The 23771-nt window shown below is 35.1% G+C and overlaps 2 protein-coding genes across 4 annotated transcripts; both read right to left on the bottom strand.

Annotated features, from left to right (window-relative positions):
- Positions 1 to 215: 215 nt before the first annotated feature.
- Positions 216 to 8124, bottom strand: MAP6D1 (MAP6 domain containing 1). 3 transcript variants are annotated; one of them, XR_015743531.1, is made up of 4 exons: positions 7344 to 8055; positions 5581 to 5698; positions 3726 to 3880; positions 216 to 2493 (listed from the first exon to the last, which is right to left on the bottom strand). XR_015743531.1 is itself a non-coding variant. In XM_026701267.2 (4 exons), exons 1-3 carry the CDS (start codon positions 7928 to 7930, stop codon positions 3803 to 3805), a joined length of 783 nt encoding a protein of 260 aa, XP_026557052.1. In that variant the 5' UTR covers positions 7931 to 8056; the 3' UTR covers positions 216 to 2493; positions 3765 to 3802. The 3 variants fall into 3 exon arrangements, 2 of the variants coding, with proteins under 2 accessions (XP_026557052.1, XP_087789105.1); XM_026701267.2 differs by having other exon boundaries at positions 3765 to 3880; positions 7344 to 8056; XM_087932979.1 differs by having other exon boundaries at positions 216 to 3880; positions 7344 to 8124.
- Positions 8125 to 10804: 2680 nt separating this feature from the next.
- PARL (presenilin associated rhomboid like) lies at positions 10805 to 23222 on the bottom strand. The gene is made up of 10 exons (XM_026701266.2): positions 23132 to 23222; positions 21132 to 21297; positions 19856 to 19996; positions 18151 to 18199; positions 16117 to 16212; positions 13618 to 13767; positions 12943 to 13013; positions 11948 to 12049; positions 11272 to 11369; positions 10805 to 11078 (listed from the first exon to the last, which is right to left on the bottom strand). Exons 1-10 carry the CDS (start codon positions 23200 to 23202, stop codon positions 10982 to 10984), a joined length of 1041 nt encoding a protein of 346 aa, XP_026557051.1. The 5' UTR covers positions 23203 to 23222; the 3' UTR covers positions 10805 to 10981.
- Between the last annotated feature and the right edge of the window lie 549 nt (positions 23223 to 23771).

Raw genomic sequence — 23771 nt, 5'->3', positions numbered from 1 at the left:
CTAATATAACTAATTATTAGAAACTGTTGCCTGCATGGACCTGCTTGTCTAAATTCAAACAAGAGGGTTCCATAATTAGACAGCACCCAGGAAGTTCATAATGAGCAAAGTTCACAGAATTCCCAGAAATCAGTTATTTTGTAAAATGGAAAGGGCAACAGATTAAGAACATTCAAATGATTTCCATTAGACCAAAAACTACAGCAGAAAGAATGTGTAGACAAAAATACATTTTAATAAATTATATAATCCCATAAAATACAAATATCATGTTCTGCCATATCTTTTCTTTAAGAAATAAAATAACTGTAACCAAGTAGGCAGTGTGATTTTCTTTTCTCCATTTAGTAAAAGTCAGGCTTACAAATAATTAAACCAATTAATGTTCAAAAAAATTAGATCAGTCAAGCAAAATAAATAGGAATTTCATCTAGAAACATTCAACATGCAAGGATTGTAATTTGGAACATGTTTCTACAAATGGTACCTACCCACTCCTCCTAATCCTTTCAGCATGTTGGATTCATTTGGCAATCTGGCCTCTCGTGACTATTGAAGGAACAATGTTGTCATTTACCTTCTAGACAAGTATCTTATTATTGTGACTGTTCCAAAGGGGGTGGGGAACATGCTCAAGGAGATTTTAAAACAACATTTCTCAAGCAGCAGGCCCTTTAGTCAAGGAAAAACTATTGCTACATAAAATATTGTCAAAAGCAGTTTATGATATGGCACTAGCGGAAGGCAAGAGAGCCTCTTATTCAAAGAATGAAAAACCACACCAGATACATACCCTTAAGACCTTTCTGATAATGTAAATAACTTTTCTTAGCTGAATGGTTACAATTAAGAAAATTTTCGTGAAAAAAACAACTTGCTGCAGAAAATTTTCTCCAAATTATACAGTACTTATACTTCTGTTTATATATGAAAAATTGGCCGCGTGTTATTTGCCACATTTTAAATTACGGAATGTTAAATATGAATTTTTCAGTATAAAATTCGCAAGGGTCTTGTGTACTGCATATCCAAAAATGGGACATCACTGGGCTAGATGAGAAGCCCAACCTGAATCAGAAATGTCACATGCCCATCAAAAACTTACAAAAGTATACTGGAATCAGAACAATAAACTATTATTGTAACTTCTGCAAAAGTAAATGAAACAATGCATTAAGGTGGGGTGCTTATGTTAAACCCTGTCTTAATTATATGCAATATTAGGAATGAACGAGAATTAAAAACTAGTGTATTTAAAATGTCTAAGCAAAAATTATAATACTGTACAAAAATGCTCTTCAAAAATAATGAAAAAGTAAAATTTCTCTTTGAAAATTAAATTATAACATATATAACACATAATTTCATAGCAATAAGCAGTGATTTTGCTTTTTCAAGACAAATCATGTTCTAGTTTGCATACTCAAAAACCACAAATGTTAAATAAAATCAAATTAAGCATGCACTCTTTTTTCTTTTGGAAAATTATATTTTTCCTATTTACAATATTTACATACACATTAAATAAATTACCTTGGCCATTGCTTTAATGTGTGGCCTAGTGCAATACCCAATACTTAACCTAGAATAGCTACTAGGTCCCAAAATGTGAATTGCCTCTGTACTGTCTTTAAGGAGTTTTCTTTCCAGAATTTAATAATTGAATTATCAGCCTTCAGGAAAACATTATCAAGATTGAAAAAAACACTTCCAGGAAAAAGTATGCTTGTTAAAGATCAGTTAATTCTAAATACGTAAGTCATGGAATATTGATGAGGCCGTGATCCTCTTGGCTGTGTGTTGGATTTTTAGCTGTGTTTCTTATTTGGCATATATTGATATAAACAATCTGCTCTGTATAATGGGCAGAGCGTAAGTAAATAAAGCAACCTCACTTTTAAAACATCCAGCTTTAACTTCATAGCATGATTTAGGGGGCTTTCTTGCTTAGAAAAGAAATAGTAATATTTTGGTTGTAATACTTCTTAGTCATACCCATTTTTTAAACTTCACAGTAAAGATTAGACTTTCATTTGGGAATGTGTTGATGTGAATGTGACAGATGGGCTACATGTTGGTCATACAGCCATAAAAGAGTTTGTACCTTGGCTCACATGACCAATAACAGGACTTGGGAAAACAGTCTTGGGGAAAAAAATTAACCAAAGATATAAGAAAGCCATAAGTAAAGGGAACACCTTCACCCCCCAAAAATTGACATGCAATCTTCTTGAAGCAAAATATGATATTAAAAGTTTCTGAAGAAAGTATATAATTGGTCTAATAGTATCAAGCCTCTAGTTTTTCCTTTTCTTCCAGAACCACAAAAAAGCCAACATTTGATTGGAAGCAATTGTTGCTTCCTCTACTCTTCCCTGGTCCGGACCCACCTGGAGCACTGCATCCAGTTCTGGGCAGCACAAAGGAGAAAGACAAATTGGAGTGAGATCTGAAGAAGGCTTCAAAGATGGTTAGGGATCCGGAAATCAAGCCCTAAATGAGGTACAGTGAAAGGATCTATGTTTAGCTTACAAAACAGGCAACTGAGAAGAGACAGGAGCATAGACTTCATATATATTAAAGATGCAGATCTGGGTAATCTATCAGATAGTGGATTGGCTGATTCATAAAGTGATGGGTTCACCTTTGCTTCAATATAAACATATCATAAATGATCTAGCAGGACTAGATGACCTTTGAGCTAAATTCCAACAGTTAAATGCTATGTAATAAACATGGGAAGATGGAAACCACATTAAGTAACTCAGAATGAATATTATATGCACAGTTTCTTTGACTAAAGTAAACAATACCATTTATTGGGACTCTACAAGCGCATCCTCTTTGCTGTACACCTGCCCTCTGGAATGAGGTTCCCTTCCCCAGAGATCTGGATGGCCTCCACCCTGGTGCTTTGGAGATCCTTGAAAAACTGGCTTTGTTACTGAAGTCCCATTCTGGGTCATGTGGGTCTGCTTTGTTGTTGTTGGGTTTGTTTTATCTTTTGTTCTTTCTTTTTATCATGTATTATTTCATTGTTCTTCATGTTTTTAACCTGTGAACCTGTGAGTTTTTGGGAGTTGAAATAAAATAATTAAATTAACTGAAAAAAAGAAAAAAGTGGAACCCTGTAGGTGTTTGTGTTTAAATAACTTGGGAGGTGGCTGAAGGGCATAATATAAGTGATTAAAGCTACTCAACTGCACTTTCATTCCTATGATGCTTTAATTACTTTTACAAAATAATTATAATTAAAATAAAATAAAACTCACATTTATGGATTCTTTGTAATGTAATGATTCTCAATAACATGGTATTAAATCATCTGTAAAAGTGTGAGACTCATTTAAAGATGAGTGAAAAGAAGTAATAAAATTCAAAATCTACCCAAATTGTTTTAGGAACCCCTTACTAAAATGACCATGAATTAATGGAGATGTAAATTAATGATGCATTTTATACTGTATATTTTTTTACTTAAGAATCAGCATACTGCTTAAAATACTGTTTAAAATATTGTGTTTTTTTGCTTGCTAAAAGTCAGTGTTTCAAATGGGAACCAAGTCTAGCTAATGGTAATGAAGATATTTCTGTGAATCTAGGTCCAATCTTCCAGTAAGCTAGACTACCTTCAATTCAAATTTATGATTTACATATTCATTTTAGATTAATGAACTCTGATAATTACTATGTCTGCTTTTAATAATCCTTTACTTTTATCTCACCAGCATTTACAAAGTTGCATAGCTGTTCATTTTCACAACCTTAAGCTGATTGAACAGAAAATGGTCATGATCCAGATTCATATACTGAGAATGCGAGATGGTGCCTGGAAAACAGCAGAAGGATTTGAAGAAAACTTCGTCTTTGTGTCAGGAATCTAGACAGGAAAAAGAAAAAACATGGGGGACTGGTTGTAATACTGGGGAATTATGGATATTGTAGCCCAATAATAAACGTACAGAATGATTGGTTGAGGAAAGCTGACCTACATTATTTGATAGCATTTCTCCTATTGAAGGAATTAAAAATATTATTTCCTGCACATGGCTTGCCAGCATGAGGATGATCTATTTGGCCACCAGATAAGTAATGCATTTAAATGGAATTTGACTAGTCTGTCATGCCCATATGCAAGTAACAGAGTTTGGAGAGAGAAGATAATCCCTTAAAATCCCTTATCATGTTTCAAATTGCAGATTTTATTCAGATTCCCCCTTGAAAGATTTTTTTTTAAATTAATGGAGTTAAAATAGGCTATAACTTAAGCTTCTTCAAACCTAGCAAATTGTCCCCCCAGATATCCACACACAAAAACTTACATAACATCTCAAGCCCTTATATACATGACATTTAAGTTATTGTTTATGAACATGTATTTATATTGTGGTTAACAGTTTCAGTATGAGGTAAAATCCAAATTAAATACTTCAATGCCTGTACAAATAGCCTCATGCACATGTAATACCAAGGCACAAAATGATGACTTATAGATACATAGGGACAATATGCTGAATTATGAACTAATTCAGTCATTTTGGATTAATATGCATGCACACTTTTCATCACTGTTATGTTTTGAAAAACTGAATAAGAAGTCTTCACAAAATATTAAGTGTGAGCATGGCCATTATTAATGGATTATAATTGATATAATATAAGACAATGAGGAAATGAATTTCAACAAATATAAGAAAGTTATACTAATTTTACATTAATACTAATTTAGAAAACAAACCTTCTATGTTCTTATCAGAGCTATTTAATGTTCTATACATCAGATTATAGTATACATTTTTGGTGGTATAATTTTTTTAAATGATCATAATTTTAAAGCCATGTACATTTATTTAAATTTCACTTATTTACTACGCAAATAAGTGTGTTTGGGATACCATATGTATGGAAATCTGTCTTGTATCCTTATTTTCCATTTGTTAACTGCCCAATGATACTATCTGGAAATAAGTTCTCTAGACCTTCTTACAGCTCTCACTTTACTTCATTTATTCTCCAGCATCCTTAAAAAATTCTTAAGAACATTCATCCTTAATGGGTCAATCAAATGTGAAATTCTGCAGTGGTATACAGTAGTTTTAGCTGGGCCACATGAGATGGATGTCCCAGACTTCTACTGTCCTTAGTGAAAAATTGGCAGGGTCCCTATTATATCAGGTTAACAATTTTCACCAGTATACCAGCCTCCCTTTTGGTGGATGTTTGGTTTCAAGAGATGAGGTCACTGAGCTAAATTCCATGAATCAACAAGTGGCTCCAAATGAGGTTATGTTTAAAACAAGAGGACCCAGAAATTAATATTGCTTAAATTGGGATTCAATTCAATGTAAATGGACCGTGTCCCTAGGACTACTTCTGCTAAATCAAGGCACCTTTCCTGACTTCTATTTCTATTGATTTCCAAATTTCTACTACTATTTATTAATATATATAAATTAAATGTATTAATTTCTATTAATATTTAATGCTTTGAAGCATTTCTTTCTAAACTTGCCATTTTTTAAAATGGTCTGTTTTCTACTGGTCAAACTTTAGCAAATCTCTGCATCCCAAAAGCTTTACCTTAAAGTCTGACTTGTAGCTAGATTCTTGCACAAAGTGATCTTCTGGAATAATGAACCCGTGCGTTGTCTTTGTAGGCCTGGATCGTTTTCCCGCAGACCATGGGTGATATTCATGTCTAAAATTAATTTGCAAAATGGAAGTTAACTGGATACTGCTGCTTTGAAAAAGAAAAGGCAAACTAAATCTGCTTTCCCATCATATACAGAAAGTTACAAAAATATTTCACTAACATTGAATATGTATGTATATTTCAATTATATAAGGTTGATTTGTGAGTAACATTTAAGGTGTTTTTTGAAGGAAAATGCTGAAAGGATTAGACGGTGCTTAGGAGAGCATATAGCAACTGTAAGACTGCCTTCTCTGAAACCTGTATGTATATCAGTGGTTGAACTCTGGAAATTACATTCCATCAGATTATGATGACTTTCATGGACATTCACAGTGGGCACAAATGTTGATATGTGCACAATTCAAATTCTGACCTTTTTGTGCTTACACTGTAACATCATATAGCAGTATGTAAGATGTGGAGCTTGTGTCCTGATACTGTTATTCACATTTCATCATTTTGATGAATGCGCTCAGCCCTTGATTCCTGAGCTATTTCATATATTATTATTTAATAAGCATTTGTGTGTAAGAAAGTATTGGTCATTATTTGGACACAAATGTTGCTGTGTATAAATACACTGGATGCCTAATGGATCTTGTTTTTCAAGCAAAGGCAACAAGTTCACTGCAATCAAATTTAACCTGAGGTGACAATATACAGATAGAGCCATGTTTTCTTGATTATAGTGGGAAAGGGGCACGCCATTGCCTCTACTCAGGATTTTTTTCCCCACATAAGCCTGAACTCTTCTAGTAATCTCAGATCCAAATATTAACCAGGTCTATTGTCACAGCAAAGAATGGTTAAATGCTGCTGATGTATTAAATAAGTTGGACCAGGAGTGGTTCAGGTTCCAACTTAGCTATGAAAGTCGGTGTGTGACTTCAGCCTAATCATTTCTATATTAAATCTAATATATTGTCCATGTTCACTGTAAAACTAGTATGTTTAGGAGAGAAGATTCCGTGCATTATTTTAAGCTTTCTGAGAAAAGCCAGGATATAAATATCATAGATTTAATAAAATATTAGTTAGAATGTAAATACATGTAACATAAAAGACTAAATACAATACATGATCCACTGAAAGTATATTCCATAGTGCCAATTACTTATTGCAGTATCAAGAAAGCAAAAATGATGTACTGAACTGACCTTCCATCATGATAATGAACCCACATGAGCTCTTGGAGAAAGGACAGGACATTAATCTAAATAACTACATCCTCAGTATACATTTGTGATAAAATGTCTAACTAACCTGGGAACGTGAGGGAGGGAGCACAACTAGCACGAAAGAAGCAAAGCCATTGGGGAAAGATTCCCCAGTGAAGAGACAGGGAAAACATGAGAAAGTGACTCTGCCTGAATTCTGCTAGGGAAGAGCTGGATAATTGCTTTGGCAGGCTTTCAAGTTTGTTATATTACCTTACTACCAATAAAGTTCTCTCCAGAATTCTAGTGGTTCTCATGTCCCGAGTTTGCCTGCCTTGAAAGACTTGAGCAGATTCACAAGCAGTTGGTTTTGCGCACGCACACACACACACACACACACACACAATATCTGTTGGGACCCGAAGAATTGGAGCAATGCTGTGCCGTGAAGTCAAGCCTGCAGCCTGGGGAGAAAAAATGGAAGGAGTTACCTGTAAGAAGTCCTGGCGATACCCGGAGGCGAGGAGGAAGGCCACACCTGTCTGGAGCCAACGTCCTTCTTGCTTACCTCCTGCCTTGCCGCCGGCAGCACGTACACGCGAGACCCTGCCAGGATGTCAGCGTGGGGAGAAGCGGCAGGGGCGCCCGCGGCCGGGGGCGCCCGCGTGGGTTCAGCTTTCCGGCACACCCCAAGCCAGGGCAGGGTGTCTCTCTTCTGCAGCGGCCACGCTCGGAAATCCTGCTGGTACTGAGTCTCTGCGGCGAAGGGCTCCTTCCGGTGCCTGCCCCTGCTTTTTTTCGACGGCCTCTTGACAACCACCAGGCTGTCCCGCAACGAGGGGGCGGACGCGGACACCGGCAGGGCAGAGGCTGCCCGCGGAGGGGCTTGGGGCCGGCTGCTGGCGGTGCCTCCGGGAGGGATCCGGGGCTGCTGTGGGCTGCCCCCACCGCCCGCTTCCGCCCCTTCTTCGATGTCGGAGTAATTGTGGATGGTGAGCGGCACGGCCAGATCCGACTTGTCCAGCTGGTTCCAGAAGCGCGCCAGGCAGCACACTCGGCTGATGCAGGGCCAAGCCATGGCGGCAGCACCGCGCGAGGATGCAGGGATAATTACCGGGACCTGGGGGTGGGGTGGGGGCGCCTCAGCGGAGGGGGGGGGGTGTTCTGCAGCACGCGAAGTGGCCTCCCCGGCTGAGAGTTACTTCCAGCTCGCTTCTCGGTATCAGGCTCCCCCCTCATACCACACTTTGGTCAATCGGTTTTCTTTAGGAGGCTAGCAAACACGTGATGATAGCTCAGTCATTCATTCCCATCCCCACCCCCTCCCCACCCGGCGTGACAGAAGGAGCTTAATGCAGCATTGGTGAGGGATAGATAATAGGAGGGGGAGACTAAGGGGTGACACATAGGCACCAGTCGCACTAAGTCTTTCTGCTCTATCATCCTACCTCTTTAGGAAGCACCTTACCCCTATTTAGCTGTAATCACTGCAGCCTGCCAGTTCATTCTTATACATGTGTTCCATGAAGAATTTATTATACAGTACATGTCTCCTGCAATCTACATGCATTCCATGGAAAAATTATTATATACATGCCTCCTGCAATCTAAAATAGGGGAGAGAGAAACTCGGGTATTAGATGATTAATCAGGAATGAAAGGGGGAAAGGAAAAATAAGCAAGTGGCAATGTTCACAAAAGCAGCTGGATATTGCAGGCATTATACAAGCACTCCTAATGCACTGAGGTCAGCATTCTTCTTCCTTTACCAGCAGTATTTAAGTAAAACATTTCAGAACTGGTGAAAATGGTCTTTATAGGATTAACCTGCAGTATTTTGTACCAGTTGGTTTCTGAGTGATGCAGAGTGGCAATCCTATACCTGTACATTATAGAAATCAAGCTGGAAGTTAATCAGTCAATACACCAGTTATAGCCTGTTATCAGCTGAAACACATTAACAACTATTCTGGTGAAGGAAGGACTTGAGAGATCTGGGAAAGATCAGAAAGCAGATAGCTTTTTTTCTGGAAGTGCATGACCCATGCCTTTCATATATTAACCAATGCTTTGCATACTATACAAATAAAAGTAGAATTATCCACTTGTAGTATGGATAATAAAATGGCTTTGAATTAATTTACTTCACAAGAACCATTTAAGTTAGTGAATTTCTTGACGTCTGTTTGGATTAATGAATACAAAAAAAAAAAGAAAACTAATATAGCAATAATTAATGAGCAAGTTCAGAATTTAGACTCAATGCAAGAATCAAGTTTGGAGCCTGCTTAATTATTGTCAATTCTTAATTTTTCCACAATAATATATGGACAAGGGTTAAAAGATATTTCACATTCGAGTCTGTTAGTTGACTTATTAACACTGGTCCTCTGTATCTACATTGCTTGTAGACCCTCCTGTGGGGTAATTATTGTATTATTAGTAACAACTATTGTTCTAAAGGATCTATATGTTATCATCATTCCTGGGTGGCTTGTATATTATCATACCGAAACCCATACCATTCCACCTCAAGAGGGAGGAAAGGAATGGGGGAATGTAGTAGTATAACTGGATGTCAGCCACATATGTTGAAATATATGTACCCATTGATAGGTATGTCTTTATCTTAGAGCAGGGGGTGTCAAACTCGCAGACCAGATGCATCACACACTGGCCATGCCCACCCGATTTAGCAAAAGAGAAAAAAGTCGCGATATGTGATGTGACAACATGACATCGCAAGTTTGGCACCTCTGGCTTAGAGATAGCAATGTATTTGTACTACCTAGTACCAATACTGCAACCCTGGACAAGAGTTAGTTAACAGACAGCTGTCCTTCTAGGGCAGAGGAATGTAATTGTGTAACAAGACATCATAATGTAAACATTGCTGTTTATAGCACAGGTTGATAGTATTAAGAGTGATATTGCAAGCATAAAATATAACAATGAGGTCAATTGTTTATCAAAGCATTTCAGGAGAAAGCTCACAATCTAATTGTATTAGCTGCTTTATCTTTGTTTCAAATATAATTGACAAAACGTATGTTGGCAAGGAGTCCAATGAACACTGCAAGTATATTCCAATACAGTATACTTTCTGGCTTCTATCTCCAAGTGCTTTGGTCTTTCTTTTAGGCATGAATTTTTTCACAGAATAATTTAGAACAGACATACTATTCTCAGGAAAGTGGGTGCCCCATATATATTGTGCATGTGTACGTATATGAGCCCTATTGCAGGGGCAAGAGCTGTGACAAAGCAGGCATGCTTCCTTGGTCCCACAAGATGACAATGTTTAATTGAGAAGAGCTGGACTGCATTATCTTTGTTTGAATATGCCAAGCAGATAGAAATGGAGATAGATGGCACATAGATAACACACCCTGTGCCATGAAGGGCTTTAGAAGTGATAACAGGTACCTTGAACTGCACCTCAGAAACCAAGCAGCAACTCATGCAGCTTGCTCAGGTGCAACACAAGGACATAACGAGAAGTGCCCACTACGGCTTGCACCACTGCATTCCGAAAGAGTTATAGCTTCTGGATAGTCCTCAAGAGCAAGTCCAGGTAGAGCAAATCACAATAATCCAGTTATGAAGCGACTTTGTCATGAATGATTATTTAAAGCCCCCCGCCCCCAGTCAGGGAAAGAGTACCATTGGTATACAGGATGAATCTGCAAAAGCCCTCCTGACCACAGCTGCTATCTGTTCATTATGCAGTGGCTACAAGGGAGATACAAAGGTATAATGTCTGAGAACACCTTCTGTATGTGTCTGTTCACATTAAACACAGGTAGTTGAAGAATGAAAAATTTTCTCTAAAAGTGACATTGGGATTGTTGCTTAGGAACTATTGTCCTACCTTTATTTAAAAATGATTAGACAATTGATCCGAGATACCTCAAAAAAGGATACACCCTTACTCAGTAATAAGGTACAAATCTTTGTTTCAAATATACAATTTTATTTACCAAGCGTATTTATTTTCATTGTGGGGCTAGAATTTAAAGTCTTAGTATTAGTATGTAATTATGATTTAATCAATACACTATCTTGTCTGCAATACACGTGCACATTTCAGCGCAAATATATTCTGAAATGTAGCAGCTGAGAGTCCGCTTCATTTATTTGGCCTCCATGTCTTCACTGTATGCCATGCTTTCACCACTGGTTCTCTATTATTCCATATTAGCTTATTCCCATACATTACATACCATCTTGAAAGAAAGAAACAAAAGAAAAATTTCACAAAACACATTAGAGAGAAAAGAACTGCTTATGCATAAAGGTAATTCATGGTAAAAATAATTCTTAACAGTAAAGTCAGACCCAAGAAAATGACAATTCACAGGATCTTTTTGAACACAAGGAAAATACAGTGATATGTCATAATTATCATAACATACTTACATGCCAAACAGAACTCCTCCAAGATGCGATGCATGGTCAAAAAACCTCCAACCCAAAATTAGTCCTACACTGTCCAATGCAATAATAGCTTTTAAAGCCTAGAAATGAATAAATGATTTATTGATAAAGTGCAATAAGTAGCAAATCTATTATCGTTATCGACGTATCAGAAACATTTATCCCATACTCATAAATTAGCATCTGTTATGCAGTCAACAGTATAATGCACAGTCAAATGTACTAAATTATACTAAATTATACTTTTTTCAACAGCTTAGCCTCTGTTCCTAATATGCAAAGTAGAAATGTCATCAAGCGTAGCATAAAGAAAAAGGAAACCAGCTGTTCCACTACATCTACAACCACTACTATACCTACAACCTATATAACGTAGTAGGTTTCTGGTTCTCAAAGCAATATGCATCTTAACACTTTTTTTAATATTCCTTTGGAATTTGATTTATTTGATTACACAAAGAATCCAATAGTTTTGCCTTTAAAATTCCATTCACGGAATAAACTCACTGCCTCACTGCTCCATATTGTCAGTCATCTAGACAAATAAAACTTTCAAGTTGTATCTAATTTTGAAATGCAACAAAGCACAGAAAATTCCTCAGGTATACATGACAACAGGTAAAAGAAATTTTCTGAACAATTATTCAAAGCTACTTACATTTCCAGCAGTAAATGTGAACATTGGAAGAAATATTATAGCTAGCTTGGCTTCTGGTATCTTTGTACACACTGCTCCAAGGACAGCCATTATAGCCCCTGACTAAAATCACATGAAAACAGGACATAAATTAACATGCTCAGTCTTAAAAGTTGTGACTATTTTTTGTACCAAAATGCAATTGCATAAAAATTCTTTTTCATTTTTTTTCAAAAGTCAAATACAGGGGAAAGATGCTTAAGGGTTTTAGTTGTAGACACCCCACATACTAAGAGCTACTTTAAAATAATTTTGTCTGTGACATGTTCCTGTGACATGAATATCAGTTTTTTCTGCCTATGGATCAAGGTTTTCTTTAGATTACCCTAGAAAACCACAATTAAAAATTAGCTGTTTTATTGGAACCAGTCCAGCTAATTCAGAGGAACTAAACTCAAACAGTGAGTGAGATTGATGTGGTGGTTAAAGACACTGGAAGACTGTGAGTTTCAGTTCTGCCTTAGTCATGACACCATTGGAGTCAGCCCTAGGAAGAAAAGAATGGCAAACAACTTTCAAAGTCTTTCCAAGAAAACTACATAGACTCATCCAGGCAGCACCCAGGAATCAGGACTGATTTGAAAATGTTTACCCTCTGCCCCCAACCAGACAATTAATAGAGAGGAGCAAACAGATAGCTGTAACATTAAACAAAATTAGTTACAATTGCAAATAAATTCAAAAATAAGCAAGATTATTACAAGATTATCACAAAAATTAAAATGGGTACTTTTTTTAATCAAGTAGCTCAACTAAGACACAAAATATTTAACCTAAAATAATCCTACTTCTTGGTAGACTGCAGTTTATAGAAAAATCTCAACATATTAGAATATTATTCTAGACTTCATTGTAGCTTTTTAAAAAGACATCTTAAGTTCTGTTAAAGCAAAATATAGTAGGCACCAAAATGTACCTAAAAACCATCTATTTTATAGATATTTAATAGCACTTACAGCTCCAAGTGACGGTCCAAACTTCCCAGTGGCCATTTTACAGACATAACTGACAAATGTGGAAACAACCCCTAGAAAGATTTTTTTAATAGAAACATAAATTCACTGAAAACCATAATAATAAAAAAATATTTTTACTTTATATTCCATCTCAAATGTTCAACAAGACATTTATTTGTTATCTGTTAAATTTATTTGCTGCCTATTTCATTGTGGAGCTATTCTAGGTGGCTTACAATGATCAAAAAGGAAGAAAGCAAAAGGAGTGCAAACATAACAAAATAATAGAACAAAATAAAGTATGAAAAAGAACACAATGAGCATACATCAATAGGATAACCAAAATCAGTTTTTTTTATCTTCTATGGATAAGTAAATAATTACTAGGTTCATACACTATGATAAATTAAGTGGGCTTGCCGATTTTTTATGTAGTGTACTCTCTGAAACCAGCCACTGCAATTTGTAAACTATTATGTTTGGCTTATCATTATGTAAACAAAGTATATTATTACTTCTTTTTAAAAATGATGGGCAAATTATGCCCAATGTTTGAAATTTAAATGCATTACTTTCAATACTGATTCAGTGCCCAAACTCAACTCAAAGGCAAGTATAAAAATACATAAACAATTAAAAAACACACAACAAAGATAGAATTTTGAAATTTATTACCTGCAGATAGGTATACTGCCATGAATTGCTCACGTCCCAGAATAGAAACTATGCTGGTAGAGAAGCTCCATAAAACATACATGTTGGCTACCATATGTAGAAATGAGAAATGACTAAAGGTGGATAGCAACATGGGAAAGCACAAGACTCCTACATTAAGATAGAAAAAAAATGTTTAGATAGTTTAAGCATTTTATTTCTGGATATTGATAAGTTGAACTGTTAAGAAAATGGGTAAAAGAAAACAGACTTGCTATAAGTCACTTTTCAATATTCAGCTATAGAAATTTTTGAAAAAATTAGTAGCACAGATGCTGATGATCAAAACTAGACTCCAGCATCATCAAGAGAACAATTCTCCTACTATAAGGTAGCACACACATTTGGTTACAATATACTTCCTACAATGCATTGATAGAAGAATTTTCTCTGCATTCTAAATTTGGTGTATTACTGTAGTCAGAATACAGATCATTAACATTTATTCCCAGAAGCTGTAAAAGACCAATTATAAGTTTTGTGGAATTTTAATGAGCAACATATTGTAATTACAATTAACTGATCTGCCCATAAGGTAATAATAATTACATGCTATTTAACTTCAAACAATGCAAAATCTAAAAAATGAAATATAGGAGCATGATTCCTCATCTCCAATTATGAGTGAGTTTCCTTGAGCCTCAGAATCTCAGAACGGTTATCTCTTTAGTCCTTGCTCATCAGCCTAGTGAATCTTACCAATGCAATCATCTTGTATTGGAACAGATCCTATGATACTTTTTCTCTATTTCCAAGATGACATATTATTAAGGTATTAGCAATGTTCCCCTCCATTTCCTAGAAGATTCTTAATGGGTTCTTACCACTTTTGTTATTTCATCCTCACAATAGAGGCACGCAGCTGCAACAAAAATTGCCCCTAGTAATTTATTTTAGGGAAAATTCTCAAATAAAACATCAACAGAAGTTGACAATTTAGTACTTTATCAAAAACTCTCAACTTGAATCTCTAACATCAAATATGACTGTCATAAATCTTGGTGCTGCCGTAAGAGTTGTTCAATAAATGTTAAGATACAAATTTATAATTAGAGGATGGGTAAAGGTAAAGGTTGCACAAAGGTTGCACTTGCACATACATGCTAGTCATTTCAGGCTCTAGGGGGTGGTGCTCATTTCCAAGCTGAAGAGCCAGCACTGTCTGAAGATGACTCCCTGGTCATGTAGCTGGCATGATTAAATGCCGAAGGTGCAGGGAACACTGTTACCTTCCCACCAAAGTGATCCCTATTTTTCTATTTACATGCTTTCGAACTGCTAGGTTGGCAGAAGCTAGGACAAGTACTGGGAGCTCACTCCATTACACAGCATTCAAACCGCTGAACTTGGGGATTCAAACCGCTGAACTGCCGAGCTATCAACAAGCTCAGCGCCTTAGCCACTGAGCCACCATGTCCCTTGATTAGAGGATGGCCCCATACAATTTCTTATTGTCTTGATATGCTGGATTCCATAATTCTGATCATCATCAGCTGTGCTACTCCAGAGTGATGTGAGGCACAAGTATTCTATTAATAGTTTTTAACTTGTCTTTAAAATATAGCGCTTTTCAATTAAATTATATAAATTAAGTTATATCCTAACTCCAATCGTTACTTTTGTGTGTGTGACTCATGACATGGCACTCAAAGACAAAATGTAACTTTCAGTTGAAAGAAGTTGGATCCCTATTTTACTTGAAAAAGAAAAAAATGTATTTGGAATTATGGCTTAGAGAAAGAAGGGGCCTGACTACCTGCATCCTAGACATTTTGAATTTCTGCCATAAAACCCTTTATTATAGGAAAATGAATTGGGCCTGGATCTTTTTAAAACACTTTTTCTTTGAATATTCATTCAAAAATATAAAATGAAACATAAACCCACAAATAATAGCAAAAATGGAATGAACAATTTGTGATGACAAATGATTATAAAAAAGACTCTATAACACAGTTAAAAATATTTATACTCAGGTGGGTCTTTTAAAATGAATAAAGGAAGCAAATCAACAAATATCAACCTCAGCAGAAAAGTTGGAAATAACGGTTTATTGGAACTATTCTAAAACATTTAAAAATGAAGAACTTTTTAAACCCAACAACTGGGATTACTATCAAGCTTGTGTTCACATTTTGTTAAGAGCACATCAAATACATGCAATTTATCTTACTAATATGACATTTAATTTAAATAAATATCTTTAACTTAAAAGTAAATTATTTCAAGAAATCATTTATCTTATATTGTCCACGTTAGAGTGGTAACATTGGATAAGAAAGAAACTTAATATGTAAGATACTTATGATAAAACTATGAAGATAAATTATCTCATACTGTAAGCTATTTACACAAAAGGAAACAAGATTATTTCTGTGACTCAAGCCAAATATTATTCTACATTAAAAATCCAAGGGAGCAAGAAGCTATATAATTTTACATGCATTATATTATACTCACGAGAAGCTGGGTTAGATGTGAAATATGTGACCATTATCCGGCTCAAAGCAGGTATTCGCCATAAGCAGAATACAAATACATTTGCAGCTATTATACCTGTGAATAAAAGAAAAATTTACTAATAAAAAAGAAAATGCTTTAATTTTTAGTGTTTACAAAGCCAAAAGTTATTGCAAATACAAGTCAGAACATAATTATTTTATATTATGCAGTAATTACATAATGCGAAAAATCATTTTAAATATGAAATCACCCCAGATCAGGCTGTCATATTCCTTCTCTCAATAAACAAGTAAGGATTCATATACCCATGTGGTTATTGTTTTACAGAACTACTTAAGTAAATAGATAATACAGAAAATACTAAGGTATCTCCATACATTTCTACTTTTATTTCTAACAATTGAAGAAACAGTGAGGTAATGAAAAGACTACATATCTAGAAATGGGTGCATCACAGGGCAAGAAGTTTTGAATTAACTATTTCAAATGGGCTCACTCATTCATCCAAAATCCAGGACCCATGATTCGTATGGGATTAAAATTTGGCAAATGTGTGGCTGCTTCAGTGTTACGCACCACTGCAATCAGCAATAGTCACGTGATCGCCACCCTACAAGGAAAAGACAATGTTTGCTCCCACTACTTTGTGTTTCTGTTTAGGTAAAGAAATATATCTGAAATAACTCATGAGTTGTCTAGTGAGCTCTATTCTCTTTCCTAAAATATACAACAGCTGTGCTTATTTCACTTATACCATATTTATCCAAAAGGAAAATTCTTTTAAAATATCAAAAAAAAGAGATATGAAATTCAAACAAAAAAAATCATGTGCAATACCTATCTTCTCCAATTTATCATTTTAGGATTGCCAAATCTACTGAACACAATCATGTAGATTTTTCCCACCTGTCAAAAAAAATCTGTGCATTTGGTATTCTTGTATACAGATATGGAATATATATTGTGTGCAGAAATCACACTGAAAAAGGGGGCAGAAAAATAAAAAATGTATTGAATTAATAGCAAGTAATTAAAACATTGACTGAAAAATAGAAAATAGATTTATATAAAATCTCTTATAGTTAAAAAAATATCCATAAAAACTCCTCCTTCTTCAGTAGAAACAGAATGAAAGCAAGACGAGGAAAAACTGCATTGAAAATAAAATAAAATTGGATGAATGAAGTACTGATTAGGCCTTACAAAGAGGATTACATTTATTAAACAAGCAACCTATGTAACTAACCCATTATGACTAATCTTTTGGGAAATTTTCAAAGGTAACCAGACTTTTGCAGCCATTTGATTTCTCATCTTTCTGAACATTTTTCTGTTTATGTAAAGGAAGAGAATGATGCAAATCATAGGTGAAAGAAAGACATGTCTTCCTATGGATAAATATGGAGTGTGTGTGTGTGTGTATGTTTTCTTAAGTTTTCGCAGGTATTTATATGTATGGTATTCAGCTCTGTTCGGGTATTTTCCCATGTCATTATATTTGTGCTTTTAAAGTTGTAGCGACGTTTCGGCAGAATCTCATTTGCCATCATCAGGCATCATCATCACACAGTACACAAGCCTGATGATGGCAGATGAGATTCTGCCGAAACGTCGCTACAACTTTAAAAGCACAACACACAAATCAAATGAATTTCTTGCAACATCCTAATACATACTACTTTCTATGCAAATCAAATAATTATAACAAAAAATGACATAGTGTGTGAACTAGCCCAAATCATGGTATTTCTACAGTAAGAAAGAGGAACAGGCCAATATTATCAATTGTATAGATGGAATAATCTGAGTTGAACAAAATGTTATATCTCATTAAAAACTGCCAATCTAATACTAACTACTGTATCATTAAAACAGAGTAAATTACATGGGGAATCTAAATATTTACTGGACATGACTGCCTTATGTGTATTAATTTGTAAGCATGGTATGAAAGCCATCCAGTAACATACTGTACCTGTTTGCCTCATTTCTCTTCCTGAGAATGTCTAATACTTGTAAGCTAACACAAACCTGACACAGCCCGTTGCCCGTTGCTAAGACTGTTCCACCAAAGATTAATCTGAAAGAGAACAAGCAATATTGTTATTCTGATACTTCAATAAAACAGCCTTCCCCAATCTAATAACCTCCTAATCAACTGGATTACAAAATTTAATTAATCTCTGTCATAATGAAGTTTTTCAAATAAAGAAATATTTAAGAAATTAAGCTTTTAAACAAAATAAACTCTTATCATAGTACATACCCAAATACATGATTTCATTTTTAAAAATCTACCATCTTTCAAAAATTATCACAATGTATCTTTTTCCAATAGGTGTATAAAATAATAAACAAATCTATGCCAATTCTTCCTTATTAATAAGGCTATTAAAAAAATAATATCTGCTTGAAGTAACAAACTCTCACATTCCGATACATTATCAGTTCATCAACTATATTATTTTAATGGGATAAAAGAAAATCAAGAATCAACATTGAGAACTTGCTTATTTACCAACACATCATTATTTTACAAAACTTAAAAAAGGGGGGGAAAATAAACCTTAGCTATATACTTCTAAATAACTCTTGTTGGATATCTGTTTGCGAGAGATGGGCAGTTCAGAAATATGAAAAATAAATAAAATATGTACTACTTCTTGGATACTGATTTGCCTAAAAAAGGGTAAATTGGCCCCACAATTCAGCACCAAATTTTCATAATGCTGTCTTATTAACAGATGGAACATTCACCTCTATAAATAATCTTTTGGAAATACTTTTGGTCAAGGAATATTTATCCACTGAATTTTGTAAATGGAGGTTTCTTCCTCAGCTTTACATACTAGACTACCTCAACTAAGTCAGTCCCCTAACTGAAGGAGAAATCCTGGATGAGCCAGAAGGACTAAAACACGTTGAAATACCAATGAAGTATATAATTTTGTTACGTAATAATTCATGTAACAAATTTAAAATGGTGTGTATTTGCCCTTGCACATATGTAGAGATGTATCCAAATGAATCATGGTTTGCAAAGTGACCATTTTTTGTGAATATGGTTGGCTGAGCATGAAACATGAAGTATCAAACAAGAAACAAAGCAACAGAAAATAGGCAATAGGACAGCCAAATGAGATATGAAAAAATAATAGAGGAAATCTCTAGGTCACCAGACATAACAAAAGTCATTTTCACCTACTTTCTTCCTGCGGGCTTTTTTCTCAATCTACCTCGTATTTATTTTTGTGATTTGTTAACTACAACAGAAATTGTAATGGAGAACCTAAAATTAGTATAAAATAAAACTGTATTACTTTACAAAAATATTGCTGTCATATCTGATGACTAAACTAATTCTAGCCCTTTAAAATACAATTCTTTTCATCACTGAATGCAAGCAAACAGGTGCAACAATCATAATATTAACTACTTTATATCTTTTCTTCATGTTGACTCTTAAGATATATTAATTCACTTAACATTTCCTGAATATTATTGTACAAGAGGAAAAATTAAAAGAGTACTTGAAATAATGAATGCATTCTTAATAACATTAATAGCAATATTCTATTTTAGCTTTTCTAAAGCCAACTTTATTCAGATATATTAGACTACCTATGATAATCTATAGCTATTTTGGCTGGGGAATTATTTATCTTGATGAAATATGTTGAATCATAACTCTGTAATACAGAAGAAACTATTAGAATACAGAGTAAAATGTTTCTACCTGCTTTCTGAAGTGGAGTCCTTTCTGTGGTTGTATTCTATCCAGCCAGTCTGCTTGAGCATTTTCAAAATAGTTTTGGAACTTGGTTCTGAGATGTTCATATTGCCAAATAGCAGCTGTTCCAAAAGCACAGCCTGAAAACTAAATGATGTTAGGAATGGTTTAATCAAAATTCCAGACAAACATAATTCATTAAGATGTAGACAACAGTAGACATACTAATGATACAATGGGAATATTCCAATTAAGCTACAAATTGCTTTGTAACATCTGCTATCGATGATTAAGAGAATCCATGAACTTTGAATTCAAAGAATTGCCTCTGGGAAGCTTTAGATTAAAAGTACAACCCTGTGACTTTCACATTTATATACTCTGAAAATGTGCCTACATTGTCCATATTGCTGCAGTAGACTGTCAAAACAAGCATTATCTTCTGTAGAAATTCTGCAGCATATTATTTGCTGCACAGTGTTGTTAATACAAATTGTAATCTGTAGTGACAGAAAATTTATGAACCATTTGTACCAGTTGTTATTCTGTATGACTGTAACTTACAATGTATTCAGACTTTGTGTAAGTTTCATTAATAAACTCTGGTTAAAAACAACACTTCAAATGGTGTATACTTCATATTTTTATTGAACATATTGAGCCAATGTTAATCAGTCACGTTGGGAAAATGGTGTGATAACAGGTAGGCTAAGGAGCATGTTCCATTCAATCAGATACAAAAACCCAAGACTGAATGGTTGGCAATGAAATGTATTATATAAAATAACAACAATTGTAAACATCAACAGAATGCTTTTAGGAAAACATTTTTTTTTTATTTCAAAATGGATGAGTCACAGCCCTAACTTTAGCCCAATTGAAATGTTGTTACATGATATGATCAAGTAGTTCATTTACAAAAGCACAAAAATATCAATGAATTTGTGCACAATTTATCAATGATTCAGGAAAAGTTTGGTGAAGTTACTGCTGCTAAAGGAGATAAGTTGCTAAATCTAAAGCTTCATAAATTTCTTCCAAAAAGGAAAATGGCAGTTGGTTCATGGTATTGGAAAAAGACATGACACAGTATATCATTGTAAGATTTCTATTTAACCATAAGCTCTTTATCTATTAATAGAACTTGAGGAAGCTTAGGTGACCTTGTAGTTCACAGCACTACATGATTATAGATATTTCTAAATGGTTCACAAATATTCATTTACCAGAAATGCTGCCAACTACTGTTGGCAGCAACATGGAATTATCAACAACTTATTACCCCAATTGTAAAGAAGAAAGGTTTCACTAGCTTCTTTAGTGAACGAGAAGATTCATGAAAATCCAAGTCCTTAACTGGAGGAGTCAAACTGCTTTTGTGTAGCTTAGTGCCAGTTTTCAGTGCTGGTCTTCTGAATCCATTTTTTGGTTGTGTAAACAGAATAGACCTGTTGAAAGAATATGTTTTAATCATAAAATTAAGTTATTCTGTGGAAAGATGAGGATCAATAAATATAATAAATAAGTAATAGTAAAATAATAAAAGCCTTTAATCATAAAATATTTTGAAATGTTTCCAACTTGCAAAGGTTTACTAGTTTCTGACAATTAGATGTAAAATCAAACTTCCATTTCTACTGTAACTGTAATGCAAAATTAAAATGTACATTCTAGATGTACAGGCAATGATTGTACAAGAACATTATCAGAATAAAAAATAATCTCGTATCCTATTACTACCTTATTTTTCCTATTATGTAAATAGATTATTTTTGCTTATATTCTGCATCAGGGGTCCAGTAATATAAAACTGATACATGCAGGATGATTTTCAGTGAAACCTCATGCACAAAGAATTAAAAATGAAACTTAGAAAAATTAATTGTGTGTTACAATTATAACCTATCTGTTATTCAACATTAAGCATACTTTGGTGCAAGGTGACTCAAGGATGATTCATTTGTGGGGGGAATAGTAACTAGTACTAGTACTAGTAAATAAAAAGTTCTACTATCTTGCAGTACTCTTCAGAAGAAACCTTCAGAAACTAGAATTTTTCACTACTCATTTAGAACAAAAACTATTTCTTTTGGTTGAGCAATTTGCAAATTTATTGCTTAAATACTCAATTGTCAATATTATTTGTAAGCACCTAACAAAGCATTGGCTTCAGGCTCAATCCCACTTCAAAGTACCAATATTGTCCAACAAAAGGGAACCACAACATCATGCCTTCCACTCCCAGAAGGATACCACAACTGATAGTATCAAAAGTCACTGAAACATCAAGAACAGCAGGATGGATATGCTACTCCATTCTGAGCCCACGAGAGGTTATTGGCAAGTGTGATCAATGCTATCTCATTACTACAGCCAATCCTAAATCTTGATTGAAATGGTCCAAATAACCTTTTCTAAGCCCAACCACCTTACAGAGTTATTTTGGGGAAAATGAAAGGAATAATGTTCACCACTTTAATTTATCTATAAAGTAATAAAGACAGGATTAAAAAAAAACAAATCAAAATAAATTTTCATATGTGTAGCAGAGGCTTTAATCCAATAATTACATCAAAAGAGTTTCACACAGCAGATTCTCCAAACATTACATATTTAAATACTGTTATGAATCATAATGGTGCAAATTATAGGTTGACTTATGCTCATTTTAAATATTAGCAGTTATCCACAACTGGAAAAAAACAAAGACACTATACCCTTAAGGAGAAGATATTACAAAAGTGAAAAAGTTCTGTTAGGCTGCCTATTACTGTCACTAGTTCAAAGACAAAAACATCCCCACCACAAATATGATTTTTATGGTGAGTCACTCCCTTCGTCTTCTTAGCATCCCTTCCTAGTGCTCTTATTTGGGGGACAGAAAAGGACTTTACTGTGTCCCGTCTCCCCCATATAGTCCTTATAACAAATTAAGCCACTTTTTCCACCATTTCGATTTCCAAGAGCAGTCATCCGAATTTTTGTGGCTATTTTTCCTATACTGCCTAATATAGGACCAAGCTGAAGTTTGCAGTAGTATTACAAGTCCTCCCTCTATCCGCCTCAACGCCCTTCAGTGGTTACATCCACACAACCATCTTATTCATCACTAACTACGGTTTGTAAATTAATCAAATACTAGGGATCGCATGGCATGCGCTTAACATGGGATGCACGCCAGGCGGAAATATGGATAGCTAACTTGTTAGAGGGCTTAGCAACGAACGCTTAGCAGTACCTTCTCCGCCTATTTTTACATGGAGTTGTGTTATATCGTCTTACCTGCGGGCCCATGGTCCACCACCCCATAACTCTTGCTTCACCCAGACACGAGTATAGCACTTCAACCCCATTTTCTTCACCTTCCCAAAGTAATAGTTCCGGGTTAGCAGCCACAATTATCTGCCATCTTGAAGCCGCTGCCCTCACTCATCTGAGGGCGTCATGTCAGCGAAAGGAAACAAGCCTTTTTCTAGCGTATGGCTGGGAAGGAATAGAATTAGTCCCGCCTCCGCACTGAAGTGGTTGGTTTCCGGGATCTCTTCAAAGGCCACATGACTTCTTGTGCCCACCTCCGCGTTCTATTCCAGTTTTTAAGCGCCATTTTAAAACAATTGAGGTCATTCTTCCGTTTTTAAAAGTTTATTTCCGCACATCTCAAAGCTGAGTCGCAAGCAGTGACTTAGCCCTCGTAAAAGGAGTGTTTGGGGAGAAGGTGTTCAGTAAAATGAAATGTTTGTTTGTTCCTCCCATATAGATACTATAATATACGGAAAGAAGAAACAGTGCGTTCTTTAATGTCGGCAAGAGTAATAAGAAGCAGAAGTCACTACCAGGAGCATCTGCTCTGAAGATTTATTACTGTGACCAGCAGTAGTAGCCATGAAAAACATCTGCATTAGAATGGATTTCTGGACTAGTA

This window comes from Pseudonaja textilis, chromosome 4, assembly GCF_049901715.1.
Source record: "Pseudonaja textilis isolate UNSWEBS1 chromosome 4, rPseTex1.2, whole genome shotgun sequence".
NCBI lineage: Eukaryota > Metazoa > Chordata > Lepidosauria > Squamata > Elapidae > Pseudonaja > Pseudonaja textilis.
This window is presented reverse-complemented; position numbering and strand designations above follow the sequence as displayed.